This window comes from Podarcis erhardii, assembly GCF_964252035.2.
Source record: "Podarcis erhardii genome assembly, chromosome: 7".
Lineage (NCBI taxonomy): Eukaryota > Metazoa > Chordata > Lepidosauria > Squamata > Lacertidae > Podarcis > Podarcis erhardii.
In genome coordinates, this window is record NC_138511.1 from 54,050,453 (window position 1) to 54,077,534 (window position 27,082).

The following is a 27,082-nucleotide window of genomic DNA, read 5'->3' on the forward strand; positions in this document are numbered from 1 at the left end:
TTAACTCATATTAAGATGGAAGAGATTATGAGTGAATAGATAACATGTTTATATTAAACATTTTGATTCAGATTTGATTTTAAACCCTGGCACTTATTGACAGTTTTAAAATATGAATCTAAACTTTAACACTTTCGTTTAAATTAAAAATATCCATTTGGAAAAAAATTAGCCTCCAAAACACATACTGCACCAGAGATCTGATCAAAGGAACCTATATAAATTCCATAAACTACTCTGATTTAACTGCATATTTTTTCTACAGAAGTCTGAAGTCCTTAAAGTTACAAAGAAAAAATAGAAAATATTGAGGCAAACAATCTAAGATGTTAAAGGAGGCGGGGAAGGACTCAAGTGCATTATATTTTTCAACTTTAATGTTGATAAAATCAGACATCTTCTTATGACTGACTCATTTAACTCATTTGCTGAATAAGTAAGAATATAAGAACAGGTGCACCAGCCAGACTGAAGCACTCACTATACCATTAGAAGAAGAGAGTACTATTTTTTTTTTTTTAAGTTTAATATGAAAATCAGATCTGTTCTATCTCATGATAGTCATTCTGATGTGGCCCTTGGTGTTGATCAATCTGTACATCCTAGTCCTACTGCATGCCTTTTTAAATACTATAATTTAACCCAAAGTTTCAGAATAACACCATTATATTTTAATATACTAATGTTTTATTCTATACTTTTTACATAAAACAAATCATACCATCCTGCACTTCAGAGGTAACCCAGATATTGGCCTCCAACTCCCATCAGCCCCAGTCAGTAGGGTCAAGGGTCAGGAATGCTGGGAGTTGAAGTCCAGCTACTTCTGGAGGGCCAAAGGTTGCCCAATCCCCTTCAATAATTTATTGAAAATAATTGCATGGGTAAATAAAAAACAGAAAAGGAAGAACAGTTTGACAACTGAAGCATGCTCCTCACAACAAACATGCTTTGTATGTGAAATCAAACACATGCCCTTTGTTACCTACCTAAACCCCAATCTCTTACTTACCGTAAAATCACATGCACAGTTCTCACAGTAACAAGTAGGGACTGTAGGGAACAAAAAGAGGAAACAATTCACTGGAATTGTTTGAAACCTGATAAGAGAACTAGAAACCTGAGGCAGAGAACTAGAAAAACAAGAAAACTGATTTTCCAGACAGACAGGACAAAATGTGCTTCTTAAATTTCAATATTAAACTTTTGCTAACAAGTCTATGCTATCTTCCTTCATATGCCCAAAATGGGAAGGAATAAGCTCCAGGAATTAGAAAGGCTCCTTCAGAAGGGAACAGAATGGTACCATACAATAGAAGGTCTGTAAGCTCTCCCCCTTGGAAGACTGATCAGAGCAGGAAGGGAGCTTCTTGCAAATGGTTCTCATTGTTCTACGGAACAAGCTTAAGAATGGTTAGAGATGGAAGTGAAAATTGATATAATCATTTGTCATAAGACATAAGAGGATTATATTTCTTTCAGATTTCCATTTATTTTTTAAAAGGTCAGAGCCACAAGTAGTAGCTTGTTTTATAAGGAAATAAGAAAATAATAAGCCACGTATAAAAAGAGATGTCCTTGATGGCTGAATTTGGTCCAACTCTGGTGGTGGTGGTGTTGTTAATTAATTAAATTTTTATTTTAAAAACATTGTCTGGTGTCTTTTTTCAGTAATTCTTCCTCTGCTCACCAAAACTGCTACTACAGGCATTATTGGGCAACTTGCCTCCTCACAAGTTATGGGAGGAGAGCATTTGCAGGTGCTACTGTATGTTCAAATAAGCATAATTCCATTGGTTATGATGGTTGAGACTGATGGGAGTTGTAGTCCAAAACACCTGGAAGGCACTAGCTTGTAGAAGATTGCTCTTGCAACCATTATTTCCTTTTCTATACAACTGGTTATTCATTTAATTTAGATTTTTCTCTTTCCTTTCCTTCTCTTATACTCATTTAGTTTAGGGGACTCCTGGAGATCAAAGGGCTTACAAACTCAGTTATGAATGAATGCTGTAAATCATCCTGAATTAAAATATATTTTAGAACCCTTAAGAGTATTAGCACTTAATACAGATGGCAATTATTTCAAAAAGGCTACATTTACCAATTTTTCATATAGTGGCTTGAGTTTTCCTAAGCCCAGACAACAGAATGTTAACTGCTCACACTGCTTTCTGCAAAAAATATTCATACTCTTGAGCATAAAAATGCAGTAAGCCCTATTCAGTGGATACTCTATGAATCAAAAATAAATTCTGATATATTCTGCTAGAGAATTAGAGCATACACAAACAAGGTTGCACAAATAAAACAAGGCTAACCAGAAAAAGTTGAGCACATTAATCTCACACTAACAAGAAATCTCACCTCTGCTGCCATGAAAGATAATGTGTGCATTCCATGGGTATAGCCAATAATACCACACACAACTGCTAATCCACAGCAGGAAAGAAGCATAGCTACTAGCAGGGTCAGGACTCTGATGTGGCTGTTCATTGGTGTGGTGGGTGAAAAGGAGAGCTGAAATATACAAATGAAGGCATTGGAAAACATCAGTTGCGCCTATTTACTTCCAAAGCACAATGAATTCCTGCAGAGCCAAAGCATTTTAAAGAACTTGAAAAAAAGCACAGAAAACTGGCACATAGACTGAACTCTCAAGCGCAACTTGAACAGGAGGTATATGCTGAAAAGCCTTCCAGTATTTATTTGTTCTTTACCATAGATCGACAAGCTGAGGTGATCAACAAGCTCAAGCAAAAATAAACAACTCAAACTGATTTCCATCATTTAATCTACGTATCAACTTTAGATTTCTTTGGCAAGAGAATACATAAAGGTAAAGGGACCCCTGACCATTAGGTCCAGTCGTGGCCAACTCTGGGGTTGCGGCGCTCATCTCGCTTTACTGGCCGAGGGAGCCGGCGTACAGCTTCCGGGTATGTGGCCAGCATGACTAAGCCGCTTCTGGCAAACCAGAGCAGCGCACGGAAATGCCGTTTACCTTTCTGCCTATTTATCTACTTGCACTTTGACGTGCTTTCGTACTGCTAGGTTGGCAGGAGCAGGGACCGAGCAACGGGAGCTCACCCCATCGTGGGGATTCGAACCGCCAACCTTCCGATCAGCAAGCCCTAGGCTCAGCGGTTAAGACATACACTCCAGTATAAAAGAATCATCATCCTCAATTTCAAATCACCAGCCAAAACTTACATATTCAAACCTATCTTTGCAGAGCTGAACCATAAGATGCAGAAACACGAGCCCGGAGAACCAAAGGCACCACATGACCACTTCTTCCACCGTCTGAACATTTAGTACACCAAAAATAAAGATGAACTTGTAGAAGATGAAGTTCCAAAATTTATCCTTGAGATGCTGAAAGAGATTTGTACATGTAGTTAAAAAGAATTCTTCAAGAATGGAGCTACTGTCACACACAAGAAAACAGCTGTTAAAGTTATTATGCTGAGAGGTTATCCCCACATTCTTAGCTAAGAATCTACCTTAGATGTGGAGCGTTGTCATCTAACCCTCGAAGCCATTGATTCTTTAAAATGCAAGAGGTCCTTACTAGCAAGTAAGAGATAGAAAAATATGGTGCAGGCTATACTCTTAAGACAGGGTTAGTCAAAGTATTGCCTTGCAGATTGTGTGGACTACAACTCCCATCAACCCCAGATAGCTTGGCCAGTGGTCACAGATAATGATAGTTGTAAGCTACAAATTCTGGAGGATACTACAAAAATGGTGGATTATTTTAAAAATCAGTCAAAAACCTGGTCTACACAAACCCCACAAGGGTACGTATTGCTACTCGGATTGCACATGTACATGCTGCAAGTTCAAGAACTATTGAGAAATTGGGTGTTTTCCTCTGTAATCAGGATGTTGTTGCTTGTTAGGCTGCTTGAAAAATCTAGTCTATGGCTTAATGAGGGTGGCCAAAGTCTCTTAGGTTTCATTTTCAAACCCAGAATTCATTTTAGAGTACATAAGCATAACTCTTCTTCCTCTATTAACATTATTTTTAAATATATATATATATTTATATACCATCCTTCATCAAAATATCTCAGCAGCAATTCCTAATACAAGGATGGTGAGCCTGTGGGCCTCCAGATGTTCTTAGATTACAACTCCTATCAGTCCCAACCAGTGTGGATAGTGGTCAGGGATGGTGAGAGCTCTAGTGCAACAACATTTGGAGAGCCACAACATCTGGAGAGCCACAGATTCCCCATCTGTTCTCTAATCTAGTATAATCAAAGGCCTCTCAACTTTGGAGCTGAGCCAGTACCCCTCTAAGCAACACAGCCCACGTTTTGAATCTCTGTACTATCTATAATAACCTGAATTGATCTGCATACCATGGTCAGATCAAGATATACCTGTAAGCAAGACTTTATTTTCTATATATAGTGAATAAGGATGAAGGTTACGTACGAACATATGCCTGGAAGTTAAATATTCCCAGATGAAAAATGAAAATCACAAATCCACCTATCACAAAGTTTTTTGTTAAGTCTACCCACCAGCAAGACCTACAGGCCTTTCTTACCTGTCTTTCACTAACACGGAGGGGACCAAACACAACACCCTGTATTAGTTTAGCAATCAGCATCAAAATACAGCAAGCCGTATTCACCAGTACCTGGAACAAAAAATAAAATATATTTATATGTTATGCCCATCCTGTCTTGAGTCTCAACATGAATTCTCTTCCATTAAAACTCACTGGTTTGGAACCCCCTGGCCAATTTGCCCAACTGATCAAGAACCATATTTCTCCCAGCTGTGATTAGCCTTTGCCTCCTTCAAGTGTTTAGCGGTGTAAAATGGTGGTTATTAGGTTCTCTCCCTCCTAAGCAGGTAATATTAAAGGCTACGTACGTTGGAAGTTCCCTGGAAAAGAGGCCATTCTAGGATACAAGAAAATACCTCCAGAAACCTATGTTATTTTGTTTTGTTTATACAAATATTTGTATACAGTGGTACCGCAGGTTAAATACTTAATTCGTTCTGGAGGTCCGTACTTAACCTGAAACTGTTCTTAACCTGAAGCACCACTTTAGCTAATGGGGCCTCCTGCTGCTGCCGTGCCGCCAGAGCACCATTTCTGTTCTCATCCTGAAGCAAAGTTCTTAACCTGAAGCACTATTTCTGGGTTAGCGGAATCTGTAACCTGAAGCGTATGTAACCTGAAGCATATGTAACCCGAGGTACCACTGTACTACAATTCATTTCAACAAATCGCAAGGTTGTTTACAATATAAAAATATATAACACGGTAACAAACAAAAACAATACTTCCCCCAGTTTAAAATTCCATACAGTCATACACCCTGTTCCGTCCGCTTCGTGTTGCATCTTTTCGCGTTACGTCCCACGGCAACCCATAAGTACCAGAACGGGTTACTCCCAGGTTTTGCTGCTCGTGCCCGCGCAGAAGCACTAAATCGCACTTTGTGCCTGTGCAGAAGTACCAAATCACGCCACGCGCCTGCATAGACACAGCGCTTTGAGTTGCCGGCATTTCACATTACGGACGGGCCTCCAGAACGGATCCTGTCCGTAACACAAGGTACCACTGTATATTGTTTAATAAGTTGAATAAGAGCATGAACCAAACAACATAAAAATGTGGCTGAGCCAGTTTGCCTTTGCCTTTTTAAATGAAAATGAATGCTGCTCAACGTTCCCAGCTGAACAGACCTTGAGGCTGTGGTTTGTAACCCAGATAGCGCAATGTGAACAATAGTACAATGCATTTCCAAAATGCCGAATTCTGAAAGCGAAGAGCTACGTTTCTTAAAAATTGTGCAACCAAATTTCTACATTTAAAAATACAGTCACACTTACCAGCAAGATTTGTATATAACTAAGTTTACTGCTTCATTCGTAATAGCAGAATTAAACAAGATTTTACATCAATTAAACAAGATTTTACAACAGCCTACAGCTTTCTCAGTCAGTCTCGGGGGGGGGGGGGCGGTTCATGGGGTAATGCAGCAAACAGAGGAAAGGCTCCAACTCTCTCATCCATCTGCAGTTTGACCCTTGCTCACTGACTGCATTCGTGCATTATTATAACCAGTGTTGCCAACTAATCATGTGTTCTCATGCACAATGGCCAGTTGCTTCTGGCGTGAGCAGGAGAAACAAGTCAGAAAGCTGCATTTAAGTTCTGCTTCCCATGACATCTAACTAGGGATTGTGGTCTGTGGCTCCCTAACAAACCAGGGTCACTAGCTGACCTCCAACCATGGTTTGCTGTCCTGGCTTGTTTTTAAGAAATAAACCATGATCCTGGGGAGTTTGACTTTCATGGGAAGCCAAGCTCAATTACAGCTTATTGGTTGGCTTTGCCAGTGGAGGAGCAAATGGGAGCAATCAGGCTGTGTGCAGATTTCTGCCTGTGCAAAAGAAACCACAAAAATTCAGCAACCCTGGTTTGTCATAATGTTACACCATGACCAATTTTTATTGCAAAGATGAAACACAAGACTCCCTTTGCAAGACATAGTAGACGTTGAGATATCTTTGTCAAAGTTATCCTACTATTGTTATTTATGTCACAATTCATATTTATGACTATTCATAAACACTGAAAAATGTTTAGGAGTTATAGTATTGAAAGTAAATGGTGAGAAAAAGAAAAACATTTTTGCTATAACTTTTTCTTAAAAGACTCTTGATACTGTTAATGCTGGGGCAGCTCACAGTTATAAACAAGTGATGAGAAATAAATAAGTGATGAAAATCTCACTGAACACTGCAGACTTCTCCAGAGGCTGTGAGAAAGGAAAGAGTTTGAATGACACAATTGTAAGGATGCGGGTAATCCTGGTGAGTGATTAATGTCTTCAATTAGCAATCGTTTACAGAATCACCACTGTTCAAATATCAGACAATGGTCACACGTGGCTCCTGCTGTGCAAGAATACATGCCACTGTTGAAGGCTGGCCAAATGCACCTGGAATTTCAGGTGTTCATAGAACTCTGCTGAAAAATATTGAAGACTAACAAGACTAAGTCACCTCCCCGGGATAATACATCTTGCATCTGAAATACCCCCAAAAGACTCATGTGCAAGCTTGCCTCTCCACAATGATTAATGTCTTTTTAACTTGCTTATACAGTTTTTAAAATATGATTTTGTGTTTTATTGCTGTAAACCACTATGATTATTTTAATTACATAGCAGTATATAAATATTTTATAAATAAATAAATTTATGAAGTGCAGGATATTCAAGGCTTACAAACTCTCTTTCAAAAACTGAAATAACTGAAGTGCTCTATCTCTTTATCAGTTAAGTGATATTCTGGGTCAAGTGTGTAATTTCAATTCAGTGAACATTACAGCACAAAAATAATCAGACTGAAATAGCTATACAATGTGAATGGGTCTTTAGTCCTAACCAAGGCAAAGTCAGAATGTTTTGTTACTAGACAGGGGCAGTGATGAGGTTAAATTCATCCACCTTGGCCCTCCAGATGTTTTGAGACTGCAATTCCCACCTTCCAGGACCACTGGTCCTGCTAGCTAGGGATCATGGGAGTAGGGATCATGGGAGTTGTAGGCCAAAAACATCTGAAGGACCGAGATTGAGGAAGCCTGGGTTAGACCCTGAACCTAATGGTCATAGGCCCCCTCCTCTTAGATGGTAACGTGTATTACTTCAAATGTGATCAGCCAGTCTTGCTACATATTGTGGCCCTAGATTTCTGGTCCCAGATCCTGCCCTGACACCACAAATGGACACTGGAGCCTAAGCAAAAGCAATAGATGCAACTCTTAACTTTGTACAGCAAGGCCATTAAAGACAGAATTCTGCAAATGTTAGAATTGTGTGTGTGTGTGTGTGTGTGTGTGTGTGTGTGTACACGTACACACACACACACACACACACACACACACACACTTCTCTCTCTATCCAGACAAGGAAGTGGCATTATCACAGTTCAAAGACACATTCCAGAAAGGAAAAATCACTTGAGAATGCTGCAGAGTAGACCTGGTGGGTGTGTGGCATAGAGAAAGTCCCAAGGGCCAGGCAGAGTGGCCTGGAGGACCACATTCAGACCCCAGGCATGAGGTTCTCCACCTCTGATGTACAGAATTGAACTCTAACTGAACTGAACTCTACCTGCTGTTTTGGCATGAGATTTTATAGGCAATTATCAAATGCATCGAGTACGCTGTCTTATTTCGCTTACAAAATCAGGTAAAGCAGATGAGAACTGAGGTGTACAACTTTTGAATGTTAGCTTCAGAATGCAGACAGCAAAATCTAAGTAACCCTTGTGTATTTCTCCACACACTCTGGGCAAACATGAAATACATAGCTCAAGCATAATCTTAGCCTGTAGCAATAGGACTGAGGCCACTGATCAGGTTGCATAAGCATTAACAACAACCCCAAGGCAATGACCTTGCTCTACAAGTTTAAAACTGGCCAGAGAATGTTCTGGAAGGCAGATCACTTCATTGACACCAAGGAACTAGCCTGCTCATATATAAGTACACCATGCCTGAGGTGTACTTAAGATATATTTCCTGTGTCACAAATTGCCAACACTGAACTTGTGTAAGAGCTGTGGGAGATTATGCTGGGGAGATCTAGGAAGCACTGAGTAGGACAAAACTCTATGACCTATGACTCAGGGGCCAAAGTCATTTTATGCAGCTGCTGCTGCCTCCTGAAGCAGACTTTGCTGCCTCCATTGCATCTTCAATGTGCCATCTGGCAGAGCTTTTGCAGGTGTGTGGGGCCCCTTACAGTCTGGTCCAAATGAGGTGGGAGAACTGACAGTAGCTTGCTGTGACTTGTTTGCAAAGCATTTGAGGATAAAATCACTTGCATCCACTGGGATCTTGACTCTGCTGTTACATCAGATGAATCTCAAGGAATGTCCAGAGCACTGTCTAGTCCTAGTGTTGGATGTGTTTCGGTTAGTAAGGCTCAAGGATGTGGACAAAATGCTTGAATCGGTCAGGGCAACCACTTGCACTCTGGACCCTTGCTCCTCTTGGCTGATAACAATGACCGTGACAGTCTTCTAAAACAGCTTTCCGATTTAAGGCTGGGTGGAACTGTTTTGCAGTAGTTCCAGTTCAACTTGGATTATTATTTCCAGAGGGTGATACTTGGGGAGGCCCTGTAAAGCATTCAATTTGGGGCTCTATTTTATCCCCTGTGCTGTTTAATCCCCACTCAGTGGTTTCTACATGAAAGCACTGAATGGGGTTATCCAGAGTTTTGAAGTATGTCATCAGCAATATGCTGGTGACACAGCATTACTTCACCTTTAGATTTACAAGTGTGGCAATGGATGTGCTGGACTGTTGCCTTGTCTCAGTAATGAAATGGATGAGAGCCAACAAACTGAAGCTCAATCCAGGTAACACTAACTAACTGTTAGTGGGTGGTTCCCTAGATTGGATGGAAGGGAGGTTGCATGCTCATGATGGGGTTACAATCCCTCTGAAGGAGTGGGTACATAGCCTGGTGGTCAGGTATCCTCAATAGTGCAGAGTGTCTTCAATAAGCTTTGGCTGGGAGCCCAACTGCATCCTTATATGAACAGGGATAGCCTCAGGTCTGGTATCTATGCTCTGCTAACCTCTAACTTAGATTACTGCAACATGTTATATGTAAGGTTGCCTCAGAAGACAGGAAAATTCAGCTGGTGCAGAATTCAGCAGCCAGGTTGCTCACTGGGGCAAGTTGGTTTGAGCATATACAGTAACGCCAATCCTGGCCTGACTGCACTGGCTGCCAATCAGTTTCCGGACCCAATTCAAAGTGCTGCTTCTGACCTATAAAGACTTAAATGGCTCAAGACCACATTACCTCAAGAACCATCTATCCCCATATGAACCAACTTGGACCCTGCAATCATCATCTTAGGCCCTTGTGTGCTTCCTCCACAAGAGGTCTGGAGGGTAGCAACACAAGAATGGGCTTTTTCTGCGGTGGCTCCTCATTTGTGGAATGCTCTCCCTAGCAAAAATCACCTGATGCCTTCATTACATATCTTTAGGAGCCAGGCAAAAACATTTCTCTATAACCAGGCCTCTAGCTGATTAACATTCTATGGCATCATCATCATCAATGTCTGGACCCAATTCCTCCCTGTGGAACATCCTCCCTTCAGATGTCAAGAAGATAAAGAATTACACAACTTTTAGAAGACATCTGAAAGCAACCCTGTATCAGGAAATTTTTATGCTTGACGTTTTTATTGTGTTTTTAGATATGCTGTAAGCCACCTAGAGTGGCTGGGGAAACCCAACTAGATGGGCGAGGTATAAATAATAAAATTATTAATTCCTAAATGGTTTAACCTGCAAAGTCCTAAATGGTTCAAGACTGTATCATCTAAAATGAAGCCTGCTCTCATATGACCCTACCAGTAAATTTAAGAACTGTGTCTGAGGTCCTCCTTGTTGTGTGTTAGTGAAATTATTATTATTATTATTAGCTGCCCAACTGAGTGGGGCTGGATCTAGACACATCAAAGAAGCGTTTCAGTTTAAAGTGTTGTAAATTTAAACAGGGAAAACACTTAGAGAAAAATGAGACTCCAGCTTGCCATCTGGTGGTACGTTATATGGCACATAGTAAAAGGTAAAGGGACCCCTGACCATTAGGTCCAGTCATGACCAACTCTGGGGTTGTGGCGCTCATCTTGCTTTTACAATGCATATAAATCACTTTTTCTTTTCCAGTCTAGCTGAGCCCTAGGTTGCCCCAGCCACTCTGGGCAGGAAATCAATTAGGGTGCTGAGCACACGACACAGGATCTTTTCAATAGGGTTCTGTAGTTGGAGAACTGTCTTCGACTTAATATTTGCTTTGGCCCCTTAAGTTCTGACATTCAGGAAAGCGATCAACTTATATTTTTACTACTGCCTTTCCTTAAGAGAATTTTGGTATCTCCAATACATCTATTTGTCTGCATCATCTCAATGCTTCATATTCTGCCTGAGGTTCTATTGTATTTCTTTCTCTCTGTCATTTTGTGAGGACTTGGTACTGAAAATCAACTCACAAATAGCCGAAATAAAATTAAAGTCCTGAAGTACCTTGCAAATCCCCTGAACCAGACAACTATGGAGTCAAGATGCTTTGAAATTAGGGATACCCCTTCAGAACAAGGCAAGAAAGAGAATACAAGGCAACCAGACAATGTTGGAATCAACACTAAATGAACTCTCTTCATTAGCACCATCACGTTCTAGTTACTACACTGCCCCCTTATTCTTCTAGGTGCTGTCTATCATGTATCCTCAAAACTCCTAGGCCAGCATCCCTCGCTTCCCTAGCTACTCCTTAAAGAATCAAAACCACTTCCAGCAACTACTTTTTCCCACTAAATATTTACTTAGGGACAATGAGTAACCCTTAGTACTCCCTAATCTGCTACTCTGTCCCCACACTTTTTGACCCTTAACGATCTTTACATTTGCCTTTCAGATGCCTTCTCCTTCTGCCAGCTTTATCACTCTGCCAAAAAATGCTCCCCCCACCTACTCAGATGTGCAAATAGGAACAGAATGTCAGGGAGCAGTGGGTGACTAGCACCCTCTTCCCCAAACAAGCACATGTAATCCCTGCATTGATCCTTAGGCATACATACCCTATTCCCTGTCATTATACCCACACCATGCCATGCAGAGTTACTCTCATCACCCTGATGCTACCTTGAACATCCCCTACAACACACACATCCCATAACGTGGGGGAAAGAGAAATCTATATCCTCTTTCCTAATATTTTCACCAGTGTGTCCCACTATGTCGCTACACCTTGCAAGACCCAACCCTCTGGCCCACCCCACAAGGACCACATTTCTTGGGCCCTCTTTGAGAGGGAGGAGCATATTGGCCAGGGAATTACTGCTGTGAAGGGTATCTATGGGGAATAAGATGGGAGATACACCCTACTCCATGGGTAGACAAACTAAGGCCCGGGGGCTAGATCTGGCCCAATCACCTTCTAAATCCAGTCCATGGATGGTCCGGGAATCAGTGTGTTTTTACATGAGTAGAATGTGTCCTTTTATTTAAAATGCATCTCTGGGTTATTTGTGGGGCATAGGAAGTCGTTCATTTCCCCCCCCCCCAAAAAAATATATATGTATATAGTCCGGCCCCCCACAAGGTCTGAGGGACAGTGGACCAGCCCCCTGCTGGAAAAGTTTGCTGGCCGCTGTCCTACTCCCTCCAAACATCAGGTGATCACTCCCCACAATACCCTCCTCTCCTGCAGGCACCTTCTCTTCCGTAAAAAAACAAACAAACTCACCAGTGGGGCTGGATCCAGACTCAGACATGCTTAAGTGTTAGCGATTTCAGTGGGCCTAGTCGCACAACCCTGCACCCATTAATTTCACTGGGTCTACTCCGAGGACAACTTCGTGGGATCCAGCCCACCGACCTGAGTGGGGTTGTTGGCTCCCACCCCACGTTGCCCAGAGGTGTTCCTCCTTGTGCCCCATGACTTCTCTCCTTCTCCCCCAAATCAGGCGCCCCTTCCTGCCCCGTCTCCTAATTCGCCCTCAGCAGCCCCGTCCTCCTCGCACCTTTCTTCGAAGTGATCCCCCTCGCACACCCCACCCGGGGCCTATTCCCCAGGCCGTCTATCTCCCACTGACCCCGGGGGTCACGCCTCCCCACCTCCAAGGAACCCCCTCAGGCCCCGCTTCGCCTTCCCTTCCCTTCCCTTCCCGGGCGGCTCACCCAAACGCAGAGGCTGTCGGAGAGCAAGTAATAGGCGACGTCCAGGGCGGCCGGCCCGGCCCGCGGCGACAGGTCGCCCTCCTCTCCCTCTCCTCCTCCGGTCTCCTGCTGCAGCCGCACCCCGGGGGGCTCTTCCGTGTGCTCGGCGGCCTGGCTGAGGGCGCGGTAGGCGCTGAGGCTGCTGCCCAGCAAGGCCAGGGCGCTGAGCGCCGTGTAAGTGCGCAAGCTGGGCCAAGGGAAGCGCTCCAAGAAGAGCAGCGGCATCGCGGAGGCCTGGCGGGCTCCAGCCCGGGCTCGCTAGCGCGGTCCGCGGGGTCTCCCGGCAACGGCCTAGCGCCCGCAGGGCGAGGCCTACTCCCGCTGACTCCGGCCCACACGCACGGAACTCGGGAGCGAAAGCCGCGCAGTCGCCCGCCCGCCCGCCCGCCCGCTGCTGGCCGCCCCGGGGCCTCTTCCCGAGCGAATGAGCGCCTCCCTCAGGAGCCCGCCCGCTCCGTCGCGGCAAGCGGAGCGAATCCAGCCCACTGACTGGGAGGCGGAGGCCTCTCCGGCCAGGGGCGAAGGAGACGCTCAGCTTCGGGCTGCGAGAGAAGGCGGACGGCGCTGACTTCGGGGTGGAGGGACGAGACAGGCCGCCCAGCTGAGCCTTCCCCTCCCAGGCAGTGACCGGCGGGCGCGGAAATACAGAAAGGGGACGGACAGAGGGAAAGGTGGGTGGATGTGGGGGGAACAGGCCGCGCGGGGCGGGTTTCTTGTCGGAATAAGCTGACACATCTAACACAACACACCCCCTACATATATTTTAGACACCTAGACACAGGCAAACACGCACGCTCTGTGCTGTGTGCATATATTAACCACACAAAATATTATTTTAGACACACAATGTTAGACACACACACTACGGACAGTATACGCACGCTTTATTATTATCATCAGGCATAATCTATGCCAAAAGTTATACTTCTAATTAAAGTGTATTAATTATATACGCAATATAATGCATGCTTGGGTGTATAATGCTTAGTTTAAATGTTTAAAATACAGCTTTAGATTTTAACATTGTAACCTTGGTGGTGTCTTGTAAACATGAAGAGCAGGTTACAGATAGGTAGCCGTGTTGGTCTGCCATGGTCAAAACAAAATAAAAAAATTCCTTCCAGTAGCACCTTAAAGACCAACTGAGTTAGTTCTAGAACTAACTCAGTTGGTCTTTAAGGTGCTACTGGAAGGAATTTTTTTATTTTGTTATGAAGAGCAGGCAAATTTAAATAAATTTATTGTGTGAGAGACAGGGTTTGTATGTATATGACAATATAGTCAAACACATTTCTTGCAAACAGTTCAGAATACAGTAGTCCAATTTTCTCTGCCCATCTTATTAAAATATAGTGCATACCTGTTGACCAATAGTTAGGTTTTTAAAAATTGAGGTTTCTTTCTATTGCCAACTAATCCCCTGCCTTGTAACACAATCTTTTACATTTCCAGTCCTTTGTAAAACTCCCCTGGCCTCATCATGACAGATGAAACTATGGGTTTTTTAAAAAATAATAAAATTAGCAGGCACCAAACACAATAGAGGTGGTTGTCTAATATTAATAAGGAGTTCCAAAGGGCTAGTGCTTCCACCTTGAAGAAGCAATTCCTTGCAAGTGCAGAACGATTGTAAAAGAGCCAGTTGTGCAGATCAAAGTTGAGTGGGTACAGTACTTACGGTACCTCCTGGAAGATATCATCATGCACATCTTCCATCTGTTGACATCAGGGTTGGAGCCCTCTGCAAGCATTATGAATAATAAAATTCCCATAGCATGGACACATTTTGCATATTTCAGTTCCGCCCCCGCCCGCTCACATTTTTCAAACACTGTCTGTCAAAAGAACTTGCATCAGTGTACGCCACAGTTGCGGTGAGAATTTTAATGGCCCAAAAATGGAAGTTACAGGAGGTACCTACGATTGCAGAGTGGCAGGCGAAGATGATGGACTTTGCAGAATTGGCCAGACCGACCTGCAGGATTCGAGACCAGGACGATCCAAAATTTCAAAGGGATTGGAGTAAATTTATTGTATATTTGAATAACAATTGAAAAAAATTGAAGACACTAGCAGGATTGAAATAAATCCTACAATGTAGACAATGGAAGTTAAAGAACTAAATTGTGAGACAGGACTTGAAAGTGGAAAACCTGCTGAAGGGAAGGAGGGGCGTCATGTGCTCGGCAGAGCAAAAGGTTTTTGTGTTATTGTATTATCAAAAATATTGTTTAAGGAGGGAAATAATAAAAATATACTTTTTAAAAAAGAACTTGTGTCAGTATGGACTATTTATGACTACAGTTACATCCCACACTCCCTCAATAAAGCATCTAAAACAAATTTAAGAACTTATGTAACCAATTCATGTGTCTGGATTGTCCCACCAAAACAGAAAGGTTTTTCTGATCCCTCCCTCACAAGTCTTGTGTTGTAGATCTGTATTTGTTTATAAACAGCAAATAGCAAACACTATCATAGGACCTAATTACGTCAGCCGCAATGTTACGAGTTTGTTTGCCTGCTCATCTCCCAATGTGAGGGCCAATCTCCTTGCAAGAGAGGGGTTATTGTTTTTGTTTTGTTACTATGTTATGTATTCTGGTGTTTGTGTATTGTAAAATTTCCTGTGGTGCTTGGATGAAAGGTGGTATAGATATTTGATAAATCAATAAATTAAATTACGGTAATAAAATGGACAATACTGTATCCAGAAACTAGCAGAACGGGTGGGGCCCAACTTTGAGGTGGTTGAGACCAGCAGCGTAATGGCATTTGCCAGCACCCAGAACAGGTGCACACGTGCCAGGTGCTGCTGGAGCGACCCCACCAGAGCAAAGCAGGGCTGTGCTGAGCTACCTGTCCACACAGTGGGGAGTCCAGCCAGTCAACACAGCCCTTAGGGGGTGGAGAGGAGCGCCAGGCTGTGCTGGGCTCACCTGCATGGGGGCACCTGCTTCATGCCACCTCAAAAATTGTGCGCCTGGGGCCCTGGCACCCCTCACACTACGCCGCTTTGGGACAACCAGCCTGTCAATCAGCTATTCTCAGCACAACCTCACATGACTGACTAGTGCAGAGCTTTCCAAATTGGAGTTATTCCTCTTGCTGATAAGAGTAGCAAGCAAACTAAAACTGGGAACTTTTATGTGACAAGGCAGCATCACCTGAAACACTGCCCTTTTATTGTTCAAACACTTCCTTGCTAGCCTATCTTAGTTCCCTCCTTCAGGCTGCACTGAGTGCTGGAACAAGTTATCAATTCCCTCCATCTGTTTCAAGACCTGCTGTCAACCTGAGTCCCAACACCTGCTATGTTTCCTGTGCACAAAAGACCTTGCTTTTAGTTAGTTAACAAGTGGCCTACATTTCCAAAGGTATATTTAGATGGATGAAGATAGTACTCTTTCATTCTCACATGCAATGCTGTGGAATCAATCAGTGGGCAGGTATCTCTCATCAAGTCCCATTGGGAAAAGGAACACACAAAAACAGAAAGGAGATCATTTTGTTTTAATGTTATTTTTAAAAAAAGTCAAATGACTATTACAACATAGGTGATTAAAATGCAAATACACTCATCATTCCACTATCTAAACAGTCAAGATTCACTTTCCTATTCAGATGGTAGAGAGTTTGGGGAAGGGGGAGACATAAAAAAAAAATCTTTGTGTCAGGTTCTCTCTTCTACATTTTAAAGCTGTTCTCACAGAGACGGCTTCTACCACATACTTCGGGAATTCAGTTGTAAATAAAATTGAACCTGGCAGAGGAGAAAAAGAAGTAATGATTACTCACACTGAAGATCATGAACTATACACATTTTTTCTTAATCGGCTAGATAACAGATCTGCTTTCTATAAATTGCAAAAGATGCACCAGCAGGTTTTAGGTACACACTTGGATCACTGGCCAGAGGTCCTCCTGCAATGGTAGGCAACCTCTGGCCCATGGATTTTACTAGGCTTGCCAGGACTCCCCATTTGGACCCAGAGGTCATTTTGGTCCAATCACATCCACCTGTCCATCATGTGACATCAATCCCAGTTGCCTTGGCAAATTCAGAGCAATTGGCTGGTATGCAAGCCACTGCTTGGGAATTGCTCTCTTGACATGAAGCAGGCATTTTATTAAATAAAATACTGACCTGCTTTTGAATTTGCTGGAGTTGCTGCTTATAACGATGTTGCTAAGAGCCTGAAATGCCACCCACCTTTGACTCACAGCATGCAGAAGCTGTGCACCTGCTTCCAGCTCCTCCTTCACCTGGCTGAACAATCTCAAGGGGTGCAGAAAGGAAAAGGAAGCCCACCTCCACACCCCCTGCCACATCCAGTGGGGAACTTGGTTTTCTGTTCGATCATAGCTTTGTTGAGGTGTTGGTGGTTGTGTGTGTGCTTTGCTCCCCCCACCTTTTCCCACTGTGTTGATTTCCAGTATGTTTGAAGATGGATGGCATGGGGATAAGTGGTTTTTGCTTTATTTGGGTTTTTGCCCCACCTACTGTTGGAATGTGCACCCTGGAAGTTTTAATCCAAGCCATGGGCTGATGGTTTTTTCTTTTTTCTACTCTACTGAGCCTAGCATTGCCCTAAATAAGGGTAGCCAATGTGGTGCTCTCCAGACTACAAATCCCAGCCTCAGCTAACATGACTCCCTCAGGGATGACAGGAATTATAGTCCAAAATCTCAAAGGGACCACATTGACTACCCCTGCTCTACATGCACCCAGACAGTGCTTGCTAGAACTTTAGGTTTCTAAGAACACAGCTTGAAAAACAGCCAGCCAGCACACAATACATCAGTTGGAAGCCCAGCAAGCAAGCAAGGTTCAAGAAAGTACATCAAGGCTGATTCCCCTGAGGTAATGTACGCATATGATAAGGCAGGCAATGACCATAGCAACAGAAGGAAATTTTTGTAGGGTGCCTTCTGTTGGCTTTTGATAAGCAAGGAAAAGTGAAAGGGAAGATATAAGGAATGTGAAGTACTGTTTGTAATTGAAAACTAATTTAAAGTACTCTGCTGAATGATATGATGTAAATACAGTGTCTTGGATCCTAAGATAAATTAAGGAAGTTTGTAGAAATTCCAACACCTCTTCCTCCTGGCACCCCAACATACATTTTCAGGAGGCCCAACCCATCAGGGGCACCTTTCAGGCGGCTGTAGGGAGGATGGAAACCTTCCTTTTGTGGTTTTCCTTAAGTCAATTTATCCTGTGATCCAAGCCAATGTGGATACATAAGCACCACAATCCTCAGAGCACTCAGTCAGCTATTCCCTACAGAAGCAAGTGAAAAGGCTAAAGAAAGCTTTTCTGTAGCAGCTGCAGCAGTATGAAACCACAACATGGAAACCCACAGCATACTCTACCTGCTCAAAAGCTGGGGGAGGCTTGAAATGATAGGCCCATAACCTGGTGCATTGTCATAGAGCTCAAACAATGGAGCAGCTACCAGCTTGTAATTTTTGGGGACCGCAAACAAAGCTAGAACAAATCAAGAGAGATCTAATCAAATAAAAATCTGCTTCAAGCAAGGACAAGACAAATATTGAGTGAAGTTTAGTTTTCTTAATTCCTAAGCTGCATCATATGCAGAAGAGTAATATTTATAACTTTGGTTTGTACAGTCTGAATATACAGATACCATGCCTAGCATGAGGACTCCTCAGGCTATTCTAAGTTATCCAGGCACAACACACAAATTGAAAGCAACTTGGAATGAGTCATAAAAACCTAAGGCCACATCCATCCAAACTTAAGCAATTTTAAGTGAAACTGTGTACAGAAAAGATGTGAAGAAATGCTACCTCCCACAATAAAATCCATCATACTGTAACGCACCAATAATAATAATAGCTTTATTATTTATACCCCGCCCATCTGGCTGGGTTTCCCCAGCCACTCTGGGAGGCTCACAGCATATATCAGAACATACTAAAACATCAAACATTAAAAACTTCCCGATACAGGGCTGCCTTCAGATGTCTTCTAAAAGTCAGATAGTTGTTTATTCCCTTGACATCTGATGGGAGGGTGTTCCACAGGGAGGGCGCCACTACCAAGAAGGCCCTCTGCCTGGTTTCCTGTAACCTCGCTTCTCACAACAACTCTGGCTTGTTTTATCCACAGCACAGGAGTGGGGGAGGAGCACCACTGGAGCTACTGAGCAGCATATAAAGCACTACAGTAGAAATAAGTTTTCAGAATTCTCTTTAAGTTTAGATAGTACAAACAACCTTGCCCAGGATTTTGTTGCCATCTCTCAATAAAACCTATATGAAAATTAAAGATGTGGCAGAATGCCTACCCTTTTCTTGAAGCTGAACCAAAAAGAGCTTCTTGTGCTCTTTTGGTTTCGTAATGTGAGCTGGAATATACGGATACTGTGGGAAAGAATAAAAAATAATGATTAGTTCGTGTCTGTGTACAGCTTTCCTGAAATTGAAGTACTTAACATGTTATGAGAGTTCATGGGGTTGAACCAGGACAGTTAGAATCTAGTTGCTTTGAATCATATCCACAGCCAGAGCACTTCAGTTATTTTCCAAATATATTTCAAATGCAAAATGTAGGTAGATTCTAACACAGACCAAGGGCCAAACTAGACATGATGCCAATCATGTCACTGGATCATGCTCAATTGCTTTTTTAAAAAGTCAGATTCAAAACACTTGCTTTCAAATTCTAGGTTGCAAATTCTAGAAATGTGCTTGTTTCTATACCACCATTTTGTACCATTAGTGTACAAAAATGTACACTAATAATACCAGTTACTAAAGATTGCAATAAACAGTACAGGTGCAATAAAGCATTACAATGTGCAAAACAACAGGCTCCATCTTTAACAAAATAGGTAAAGCCGGGGGGGGGGATGAGGTATTCAAAATATTTCTAAAGCTAGTAAGCAGTGATGCTTCCTGTATGGCAGGGTGAAGACTGTTTTAGAGAACTGAGGTGACAGCAGAAAATGCCCCTTTGTGGGTCCCCACCATGGTCTGCAATATGAGGTGCCACTGATACGAGTTCCCCGGGTGATCTGACAAGTCTCCATGGGGGCTAGCAGTCTTTCTTAAGGCTCTGTGGTAAAATAAGGGCCAGGACTAAAAGGCATAGCGTGAACATGCACACAGCAGGTCATTTTCAGTTCAGTTCATGTTCTGCAGTAGAATGCAATGTTGCTAGCCAGGGAGGAATGGGACAGGGAGAATCAGCAACCTTTCCATGCATGGACAGAAGTGGCACCAACATTGGACACAACACTTATATTTCAATGGTGTAATTTCAGAATAGCATAATCAATCAAGTTGATGAAAAAAATAACTCTAACTTTAGTATGAATTCACAAACCAAATATTTGAACAAAAAGCCAAAGGTCTGCAGAAAAAAGGAAGCATACAACATTGGCTGTTTGACTATCAACACCCTGAGGAGAAAACAGCTGAGACAGCCTCTTCTCACACATTCCCTGGGGCTGCTTAAGAAAGAACTGCATACCCTGAGGGAAGGCAAAAGAAAGAAAATTCAAGGGCAAGTGCCATCTGCTCCTGAAAAGGCCATCAGTTGTTCTGGGAGGAGAATGCCATTGCTCCTTATTTAATGCACTTTTTTTGGTTTTGTATTTCAAAACCTCTCATCCTATTCAAAGAAACTATGCTGCTCCTCAGTGACTTAATTCTATTTCTCTGACTTACAGAAGCCTGAGCCTGCCAGTCTTCTACCAGCAACAGAGTCACGCAGTAGGATGATTAATTAGTTCTTGGGAGGGGTTTTGTTGTAAGCCCAAAAAATAAATCAAATGAAAATGCTAGTGGCAAGTTCAATTCTCACCTGTGGGGGCTCAAAATTTGGTCGCCACCAGTTACCAATGCAGTCATCAATGACCCAGTCTTGCTGCACTCCATCCTGGCGACCCAGGATCTGCCCAAACAGAAATGCAAGGAAAATCCTGACATGCTCTATGCCAGTGCGTCACAACAGCAGAATGTCATATATTAAGAATGCTAGCCCAACAGTATAGTCTAAATTCTTAAATTTCTTTAATCAATATAGAAGTGCAAACAAATACTGTTAATTGAATGCCCTGATTCATATACAGTCATACTTCGGGTTATAGATGCTTCAAGTTGCGTTTTTTCGGGTTACGGACTGCCAAAACCCGGAAGTACCAGAACGGGCTACTTCCGGGTTTCAGCGGTCGCGCATGTGCAGAAGTGCTAAATCACGCCTTGCGCATGCACAGAGGCGCCAAATCACAACCCGCGCGTGCGCAGAGGCGCCACTGCATGTTGTGAACGCTGTGGGTTGCAAACGTGCATCCCACACAGATCACATTCATAACCTGAGCATCCACTGTATAACACAAAGCCATGGCTTATTAAACTATGATTTAAGTCATAGTTTGTTTGATCGTCCAAACCCTGCCCAGTGGTTTAACTACTATTTGTTTTTTGTCAAACCACAATTGTTGTTTGCTTATGAACTTTGGTTTGTTTTAGCATTAAACAAAGAATCCAGCCCCCTTCCTTAACTATGGCTTCTTTGACCACCCCCACCCCAGACACTCATCAAGCTACAAAGGAACAAGGGTGGAAAACAAAACAAGCTTGGAGGAACAAGCTATTTAAAAAATTGTCTGCGGGAGAACTCATGGTTAATCTATGGTTTCATTAAACAAACCATGATTTAGCATTACGTGCAAACCAGGCCATTAATTTACAGTGTATCATTTACGTACAGTGTATCATGACACTAAGAAAACACTATTTATAAAGTGGTGTATTTTTTAAAAAGTAATAGGTTTCGATTAACCTTTTCACTAGTTCACAAAAGAGTAAGTACAGAAATATAAGCAATGTGCTGTTACTTAAAAGATTGTTGAACAAAGAAAAAGTATAATAAACAAAAAAAATTAGATGCATTCTTTAGTGCTAGCCATACTTTGTTTACAGAACATTATGCAACAAATATTTCTCCCCAACAACTGGTATTCAAAGGTATAGTCCCTCTTTAAGTGGATAATCTCAAGAACTGTAGCTAAGAACGACCTTGCTCAGGCAGATTAAGGATTCATATGGTAGAGTTGATGCTTTTGAATTATGGTGCTGGAAGAGACTCTTGAGAGTCCCATGGACTGCAAGAAGATCAAACCTATCCATTCTTAAGGAAATCAGCCCTGAGTGCTCACTGGAAGGACGGGTCGTGAAGCTGAGGCTCCAATACTTTGGCCACCTCATGAGAAGAGAAGCCTCCCTGGAAAAGACCCTGATGTTGGGAAAGATGGAGGGCACAAGGAGAAGGGGGCGACAGAGGACAAGATGGTTGGACGGTGTTATTGAAGCTACCAGCATGAGTTTGACCAAACTGCGGGAGGCAGTGGAAAACAGGAGTGCCTGGCGTGCTCTGGTCCATGGGGTCACGAAGAGTCGGACACGATTAAACGACTAAACAACAACATGGTAGAGTAGACTGCTCGTAACAATGGCCAAGTATTGCTTTTGAGAAGCTCACTAGCTTAGCTTCACCTGTGTCTCCTGCAACACTTGGCATTCATCTGCTTCTCTTTATGTAATGGAATCTGAAATGACTTTTCGGCCAGGGAGTGAGATGGGGAGAGAAGAGAAGAAAGTTAAGAAAGACAAAGTGGCATTAAAGAAGCAAAACTGCAGCTGCTGCCACATTTTCCTGCATGCACCTTCCCAGCATTGGTCAATGCCAAGTACATGAGCTCCTGTCTCCTAACCCACCCACTCCCTTCCCAGTATCAACTGATACTGCTGAGTATGTAAATCTCTATCAAAGGGTGCAAAATTTTCAATGTAGCTGGCGCCCAGCATGCAAATCTCTACTGTTCAATGCCACTCCCGCCCCATGGGAATACTAAGACAGTTTATATGCTGTCTTTCCATTTCCAAAAAAACCACAGTTAAGTGGTTTGCATAACTAAAATAATAAACAAGCTGAGCACCAGCTGTGCAGGAAAGGTGGAGGCAGATGAAGCTCACACACAGTGAAGGGAAAAGAAAGAGAGAGCTGAATGAAAAGAATCCAAAAAAAAACATAGTTAAGGAAAATGCAACTAGCGCCCAGCGTTCCAAGGAGAAAGACAGTGAGCTGAGAGGTATGGAGCTGTCATGACCCACTTCTTCAGGAGGTGAAACTGATGACTCTGAGTCAGAAGCGGAATTACATCAAAGGTCAGACCCAGGAACAACTGGTGAGCACATTAGTCTGAAGAATATTCCATTGTCATCCATTACAGAAGTCTCCATTACAGAAGCCCCTGCTTCACTTATGGAGAAGGCTGGGCCCCTTTAACTGAAGAGGCACTTTTCAGTAAACAGAGTTTACAACTAAGATAGAATTAGCGCTCCTATGTAAGGGTCAGTCAAAAGCAGCAACAGATGTTTGCACCTTACCCAAAGCCTAAACCCTACACAAGCCTCAGATGAGGCCAGCACCAGTACCAAATACTGGGAAAGAGAGGCACTGGGGGGTCAGTTAGCTGGGTGCCTTACAAGCTTGCTGAAAAGAACAGGAAATGAAGTATTAATATGACATGATGTTCTGCTCGGCAAGGTGATTGACAGGTGAGCAGCTCTGACCACCAGTCAAATTTGGCTCTCCATGGGTGGGGAGTGAAGGACCTTGCCAGCTGGCTAGAAAAGGTTTGCCACAGCTGCCTTAGAGTGAGGGTTTGTTAGCTTTCATATGGAAAACCAGAAAAACTCAGAACTCAAATACATACTCACTGGACTTTTTCATGGATTGGCAAAACTGCAAACATACTTCCGCACCTAAGAGTTTATTAAAAATTAAGGTGTTTTAATTCCTGAATTTACCTTACAGGTGTGTTGAATGCTATTCACCTCTGTTCATGTGAATGCAACCATAAAAGGCTTATTGTTATCCATCCTAAAGCCTCAGGATAAAAATGCAAATAATTGTGACATCTACCTCTGTCATTAAACGTTTGAGACCTTCTACCTCATCTTCTCCTGGATTAAGTTCACCACCTGGCCTGTGGAAAAGAAATTCATGATAAAGGATGTGTTTTAGGTGCAGTCATAATTAAAATATTTTTTAAAGTAACACTGCAGTAAATGTCCAAAAAGCTGTTTTGAGAATGTTTTACTACCTCAGCCAAATTTCACCTTCTCAGGATAGTAAAATGTGTCAAAACAAATCTGGACCAGGTCCCATCCCCCCCATTAAGTCCTATTAGATTTTTTTTTTTTTAATACAACACAAAACCAGTGGTAAAAATCAATAGATTCAATGGGACATTTTATGTCCTGGACTCTTTATTTGTTTACATAAAGAAAACTGCCAATAGTTAAGCGGCTTAAATTTGGGGACTTTGTATGTTTGTTTATATACCACCATTCATCTGAGGTTCCCAGAACAGTATAAAAACACAAAAATACAAAACATAATAACAAACAAAACAATGATGCCCACTTTAAAAGGCCATAGATTCTTTAATTAGTCAAACCTCTGGGAGAAGAGGAATGTTTTTGCCTGGTGCCTAAATATATGTAATGAACGTGCCATGAGAGGCTCCCTGGGGAAAGCATTCCACAAGAGAGGAGCGCAGAAAACGCCTGTTCTCGTGTTGCCACTATCCAGACTTCTTGTAGAAGGGCCATAGCTCTGCTCTGTTGCAGGGTCAGCTAATATGAGAGACAGACCTTGAGGTATTGTAGTTTACTACTGCAGAGGTGACAATATCCTAGAAGAACTATGGTGTTGCTTTACTTCTGTGCAAATTCTGCAATCAAAAAATGGACCCAGAGATTTTGTTCCAGAATTACCGTAGTTGGCTGAGGGCATTAGAAATGGCTTACCTATTAACTTCAGAAACTTGTGAAACTATTCCCAAGAATTTAGACTAGCTAATGCTGCAAAGAGATTAGAAGAGTCATGTGTGGTGCAGTCGGATCACCATCACCTTTTAGTTTTCTAAGAGAAGCAGGAGGAAGGTAATGAGCAATATTCAGAAAGGATAGATGAAAAAACGCAGCATTTTGTTTATTTCTACCATTTATATACTGCTTTACATTGTAATTTGTAGAGGGAATAAAGCTGAAGTAACCCAAATTACCTGAAAGCCCCACTGGAGTTGACTACTTGACCAACAACCATCTATTTAAAATGGAAGACCATGGTCTGTATCTAAGTATTACTCAGACAGACCCATTGAAATCAATGGACCTCAGTTAGGTATGATTTACCCTCTTCAGATTTCCCCAGTAGCCTGCTGTCTAAAGCTATTATTATGGCCAGCTACAAACACAGTTAGTTGCCTAAACTGTGTGTGAACTCCCCAGAAATGGAACTGGTAAAGCTCACTTACAGTTTGAAGAAAGTTGTGCCCAACTGCAAAAGCAACACATGAGGCAGCCTGTGTTCGTGCACAATGAGGACCCCCTCGACAGTCCGCCTCATTCCAATCTTGTCAAATTCCTCCCTCATGCGCTGGAACCGGGCAGCCACTGAACTGTCCTTTTCATATAGGGGTTCCTTGGTCCCAAAAGTGTAATTTGTGAGTGGATACCTAAAAGGAATTACACCTTAAATACAGTATTTCATGCAAACTGACAATCTAGTTCAAACAGTGAACACAGAGCAGGGTTAGGCCAGTGACTGTAAGATGTTACACGGTCCGTTTTCACTGTATGCTTTGGAGCTGCATACCCACGTGCACGAAACAATGTGCAGAAAACATAGACAGTTGCCCTACACTGAACCAAGACAGTTGCTGCATCTAGCTCAGTCTAGTCTACAAAATGACTGGCAGCACCTCTACAGGGTTTCAGACAGGGGATCTACTCCGGCTGGCAGTGGTTTTCCGGGGTTTCAGTGAAGAGTATTTCGCAGCTCTACCTGGAGTCATACATTTAATATATTTTCTGTCCCCCCCCCCCCACTTATCGGCTGGAGGTCAAAACCTTTTTCCTCCTGTCCTGCATTTGCTGAAATACCGTATTTTTCGCTCTATAAGATGCACCAGACTACAAGACGCACCTAGTTTTTGGAGTAGGAAAACAAGAAAAAAAATATTCTGAATCTCAGAAGCCAGAACAGCAAGAGGGATCGCTGTGCAGTGAAAGCAGCAATCCCTCTTGCTGTTCTGGCTTCTGGGATAGCTGCGCAGCCTGCATTTGCTCCATAAGACGCACACACGTTTCCCCTTACTTTTTAGGAGGGAAAAAGTGAGTCTTATGGAGCAAAAAATACGGTATATACAGTATTCAATTGACGATGCCACATATAGACTCAATGTCAAAGGAAATCATTGGGTCTGTTTTCTTATTCATTTGCTTATATTTGTAATTTTGTGTTGCTAGAAATTTACAAAAAGCTCCTTAGCTGGCACAGAGGATCCAGACTGCCTTCCCCCGCCCCATACGATTTTACTACTGAAAATCCCCCAAGTGATACATGCAGAAAAGAAATGCATCAGTAAACAGATACACATCCTTTAATAAAAAGTGGGGGGTAGGGAGAGAATGTGGTCTGCAAGCTGCAAAACCCTTTGGGTGGAGGCAGATTAAGGTGTCCCCGAGAGCGGAAGTGTGAGCGACTGAGGAACCTAGTGATCTACATTAAAGCAAAGTCAGACCCCATCTAGTTCACGGTCGCCTATACTGTTTGGCAGCGACTCTCCAGGGTTCCCAGGCAGCAAGTATTCCCAGTCCGACATGCAACGGCAAACAGCTACTCTACCGTTGAGCTACGACACATGCACAAAAGAACCAGGCGCCGATAATAACCAAGCGCAGGGAAACCGCGCGAATCATGCACGTGTGAATGGGACCTCGACTTTTTTCTTATCGCGCGTGGAGGGGAGCAAGACAAAGTGCTGGGACAACGGCGGAAGGGAGAGGATGCTGAGTGGGGGGGGGGAACAACCCTATTATAGTAAAGACGCGGGAGAAAGGGGCGGAGGAGGCGTGGCGCTGTGGCTCTCCGCTGCTCATGGGAGGGGAGGAAGGGGGGGCACCGAGCGCCACTCACAGGTTGATGGTCCGCTCGAGCGTGAGGGGTTTGCTTTGCTGGATGTATTTGTTACCGAACTGGTTGACCCCACGGGGCCAGCCGGTCTGGGAGCGGTTGGGCGGCACGACGGACATGGCGAAAGCGGAAAGCGGCTCAGAAGGCCACGAGCATTCCCCGGCCGCGCTGAACCTCCGCTCCGTCCCGCACACCGCTCGCCTCACACCCGCCGAATCCCACACCGGAACCAGTAGGCCACACTTCCGGGAACCATAGAGACGAAGGTGGAA

The 27,082-nt window shown here is 43.1% G+C and overlaps 2 protein-coding genes and 1 long non-coding RNA gene across 4 annotated transcripts in view; 1 reads left to right on the plus strand and 2 right to left on the minus strand.

Annotated features, from left to right (window-relative positions):
• AMFR (autocrine motility factor receptor) overlaps nt 1–13,155 on the minus strand; it is a 28,051-nt gene extending 14,896 nt beyond the window's left edge. The window contains exons 1-5 of the mRNA XM_081871847.1: nt 12,752–13,155; nt 4,562–4,654; nt 3,214–3,378; nt 2,368–2,520; nt 1,013–1,053 (exon numbers count right to left, since the gene is read on the minus strand). Coding sequence (XP_081727973.1) covers nt 1,013–1,053; nt 2,368–2,520; nt 3,214–3,378; nt 4,562–4,654; nt 12,752–13,015 — 716 coding nt within the window. The 5' untranslated portion in view covers nt 13,016–13,155. The remainder of the gene's footprint in view (nt 1–1,012; nt 1,054–2,367; nt 2,521–3,213; nt 3,379–4,561; nt 4,655–12,751) is intronic.
• A 368-nt stretch (nt 13,156–13,523) lies between these two features.
• LOC309347341 lies at nt 13,524–15,062 on the plus strand. The gene is made up of 2 exons (XR_014158919.1): nt 13,524–13,851; nt 14,013–15,062. It is a non-coding gene; the product is annotated as an uncharacterized lncRNA (long non-coding RNA).
• Nucleotides 15,063–16,288: 1,226 nt separating this feature from the next.
• Nucleotides 16,289–27,055, minus strand: NUDT21 (nudix hydrolase 21). Of its 2 annotated transcripts, none has more exons than XM_081872125.1 (7): nt 26,814–27,055; nt 25,150–25,350; nt 23,751–23,814; nt 20,625–20,714; nt 19,105–19,180; nt 18,155–18,281; nt 16,289–16,553 (listed from the first exon to the last, which is right to left on the minus strand). In XM_081872125.1, the coding sequence occupies exons 1-6, from the start codon at nt 26,927–26,929 to the stop codon at nt 18,163–18,165; spliced, it is 666 nt and encodes a 221-aa protein (XP_081728251.1). In that variant the 5' UTR covers nt 26,930–27,055; the 3' UTR covers nt 16,289–16,553; nt 18,155–18,162. The 2 variants fall into 2 exon arrangements, with proteins under 2 accessions (XP_081728251.1, XP_081728250.1); XM_081872124.1 differs by having other exon boundaries at nt 18,167–18,281; nt 26,814–27,051.
• Nucleotides 27,056–27,082: the final 27 nt, after the last annotated feature.

Coding starts and splice junctions, on each gene's coding strand:
- NUDT21 (XM_081872124.1), bottom strand. CDS start 26,929: ATGTCCGTCGTGCCGCCCAACCGCTCCCAGACCGGCTGGCCCCGTGGG. Junction 19,181..20,624: donor CAAATTTTGAGCCCCCACAG/GTGAGAATTGAA, acceptor TCTTTCCCACAG/TATCCGTATATTCCAGCTCA. Junction 16,554..18,166: donor CTCCCCCAGCTTTTGAGCAG/GTAGAGTATGCT, acceptor CTCCTCTGCCAG/GTTCAATTTTATTTACAACT.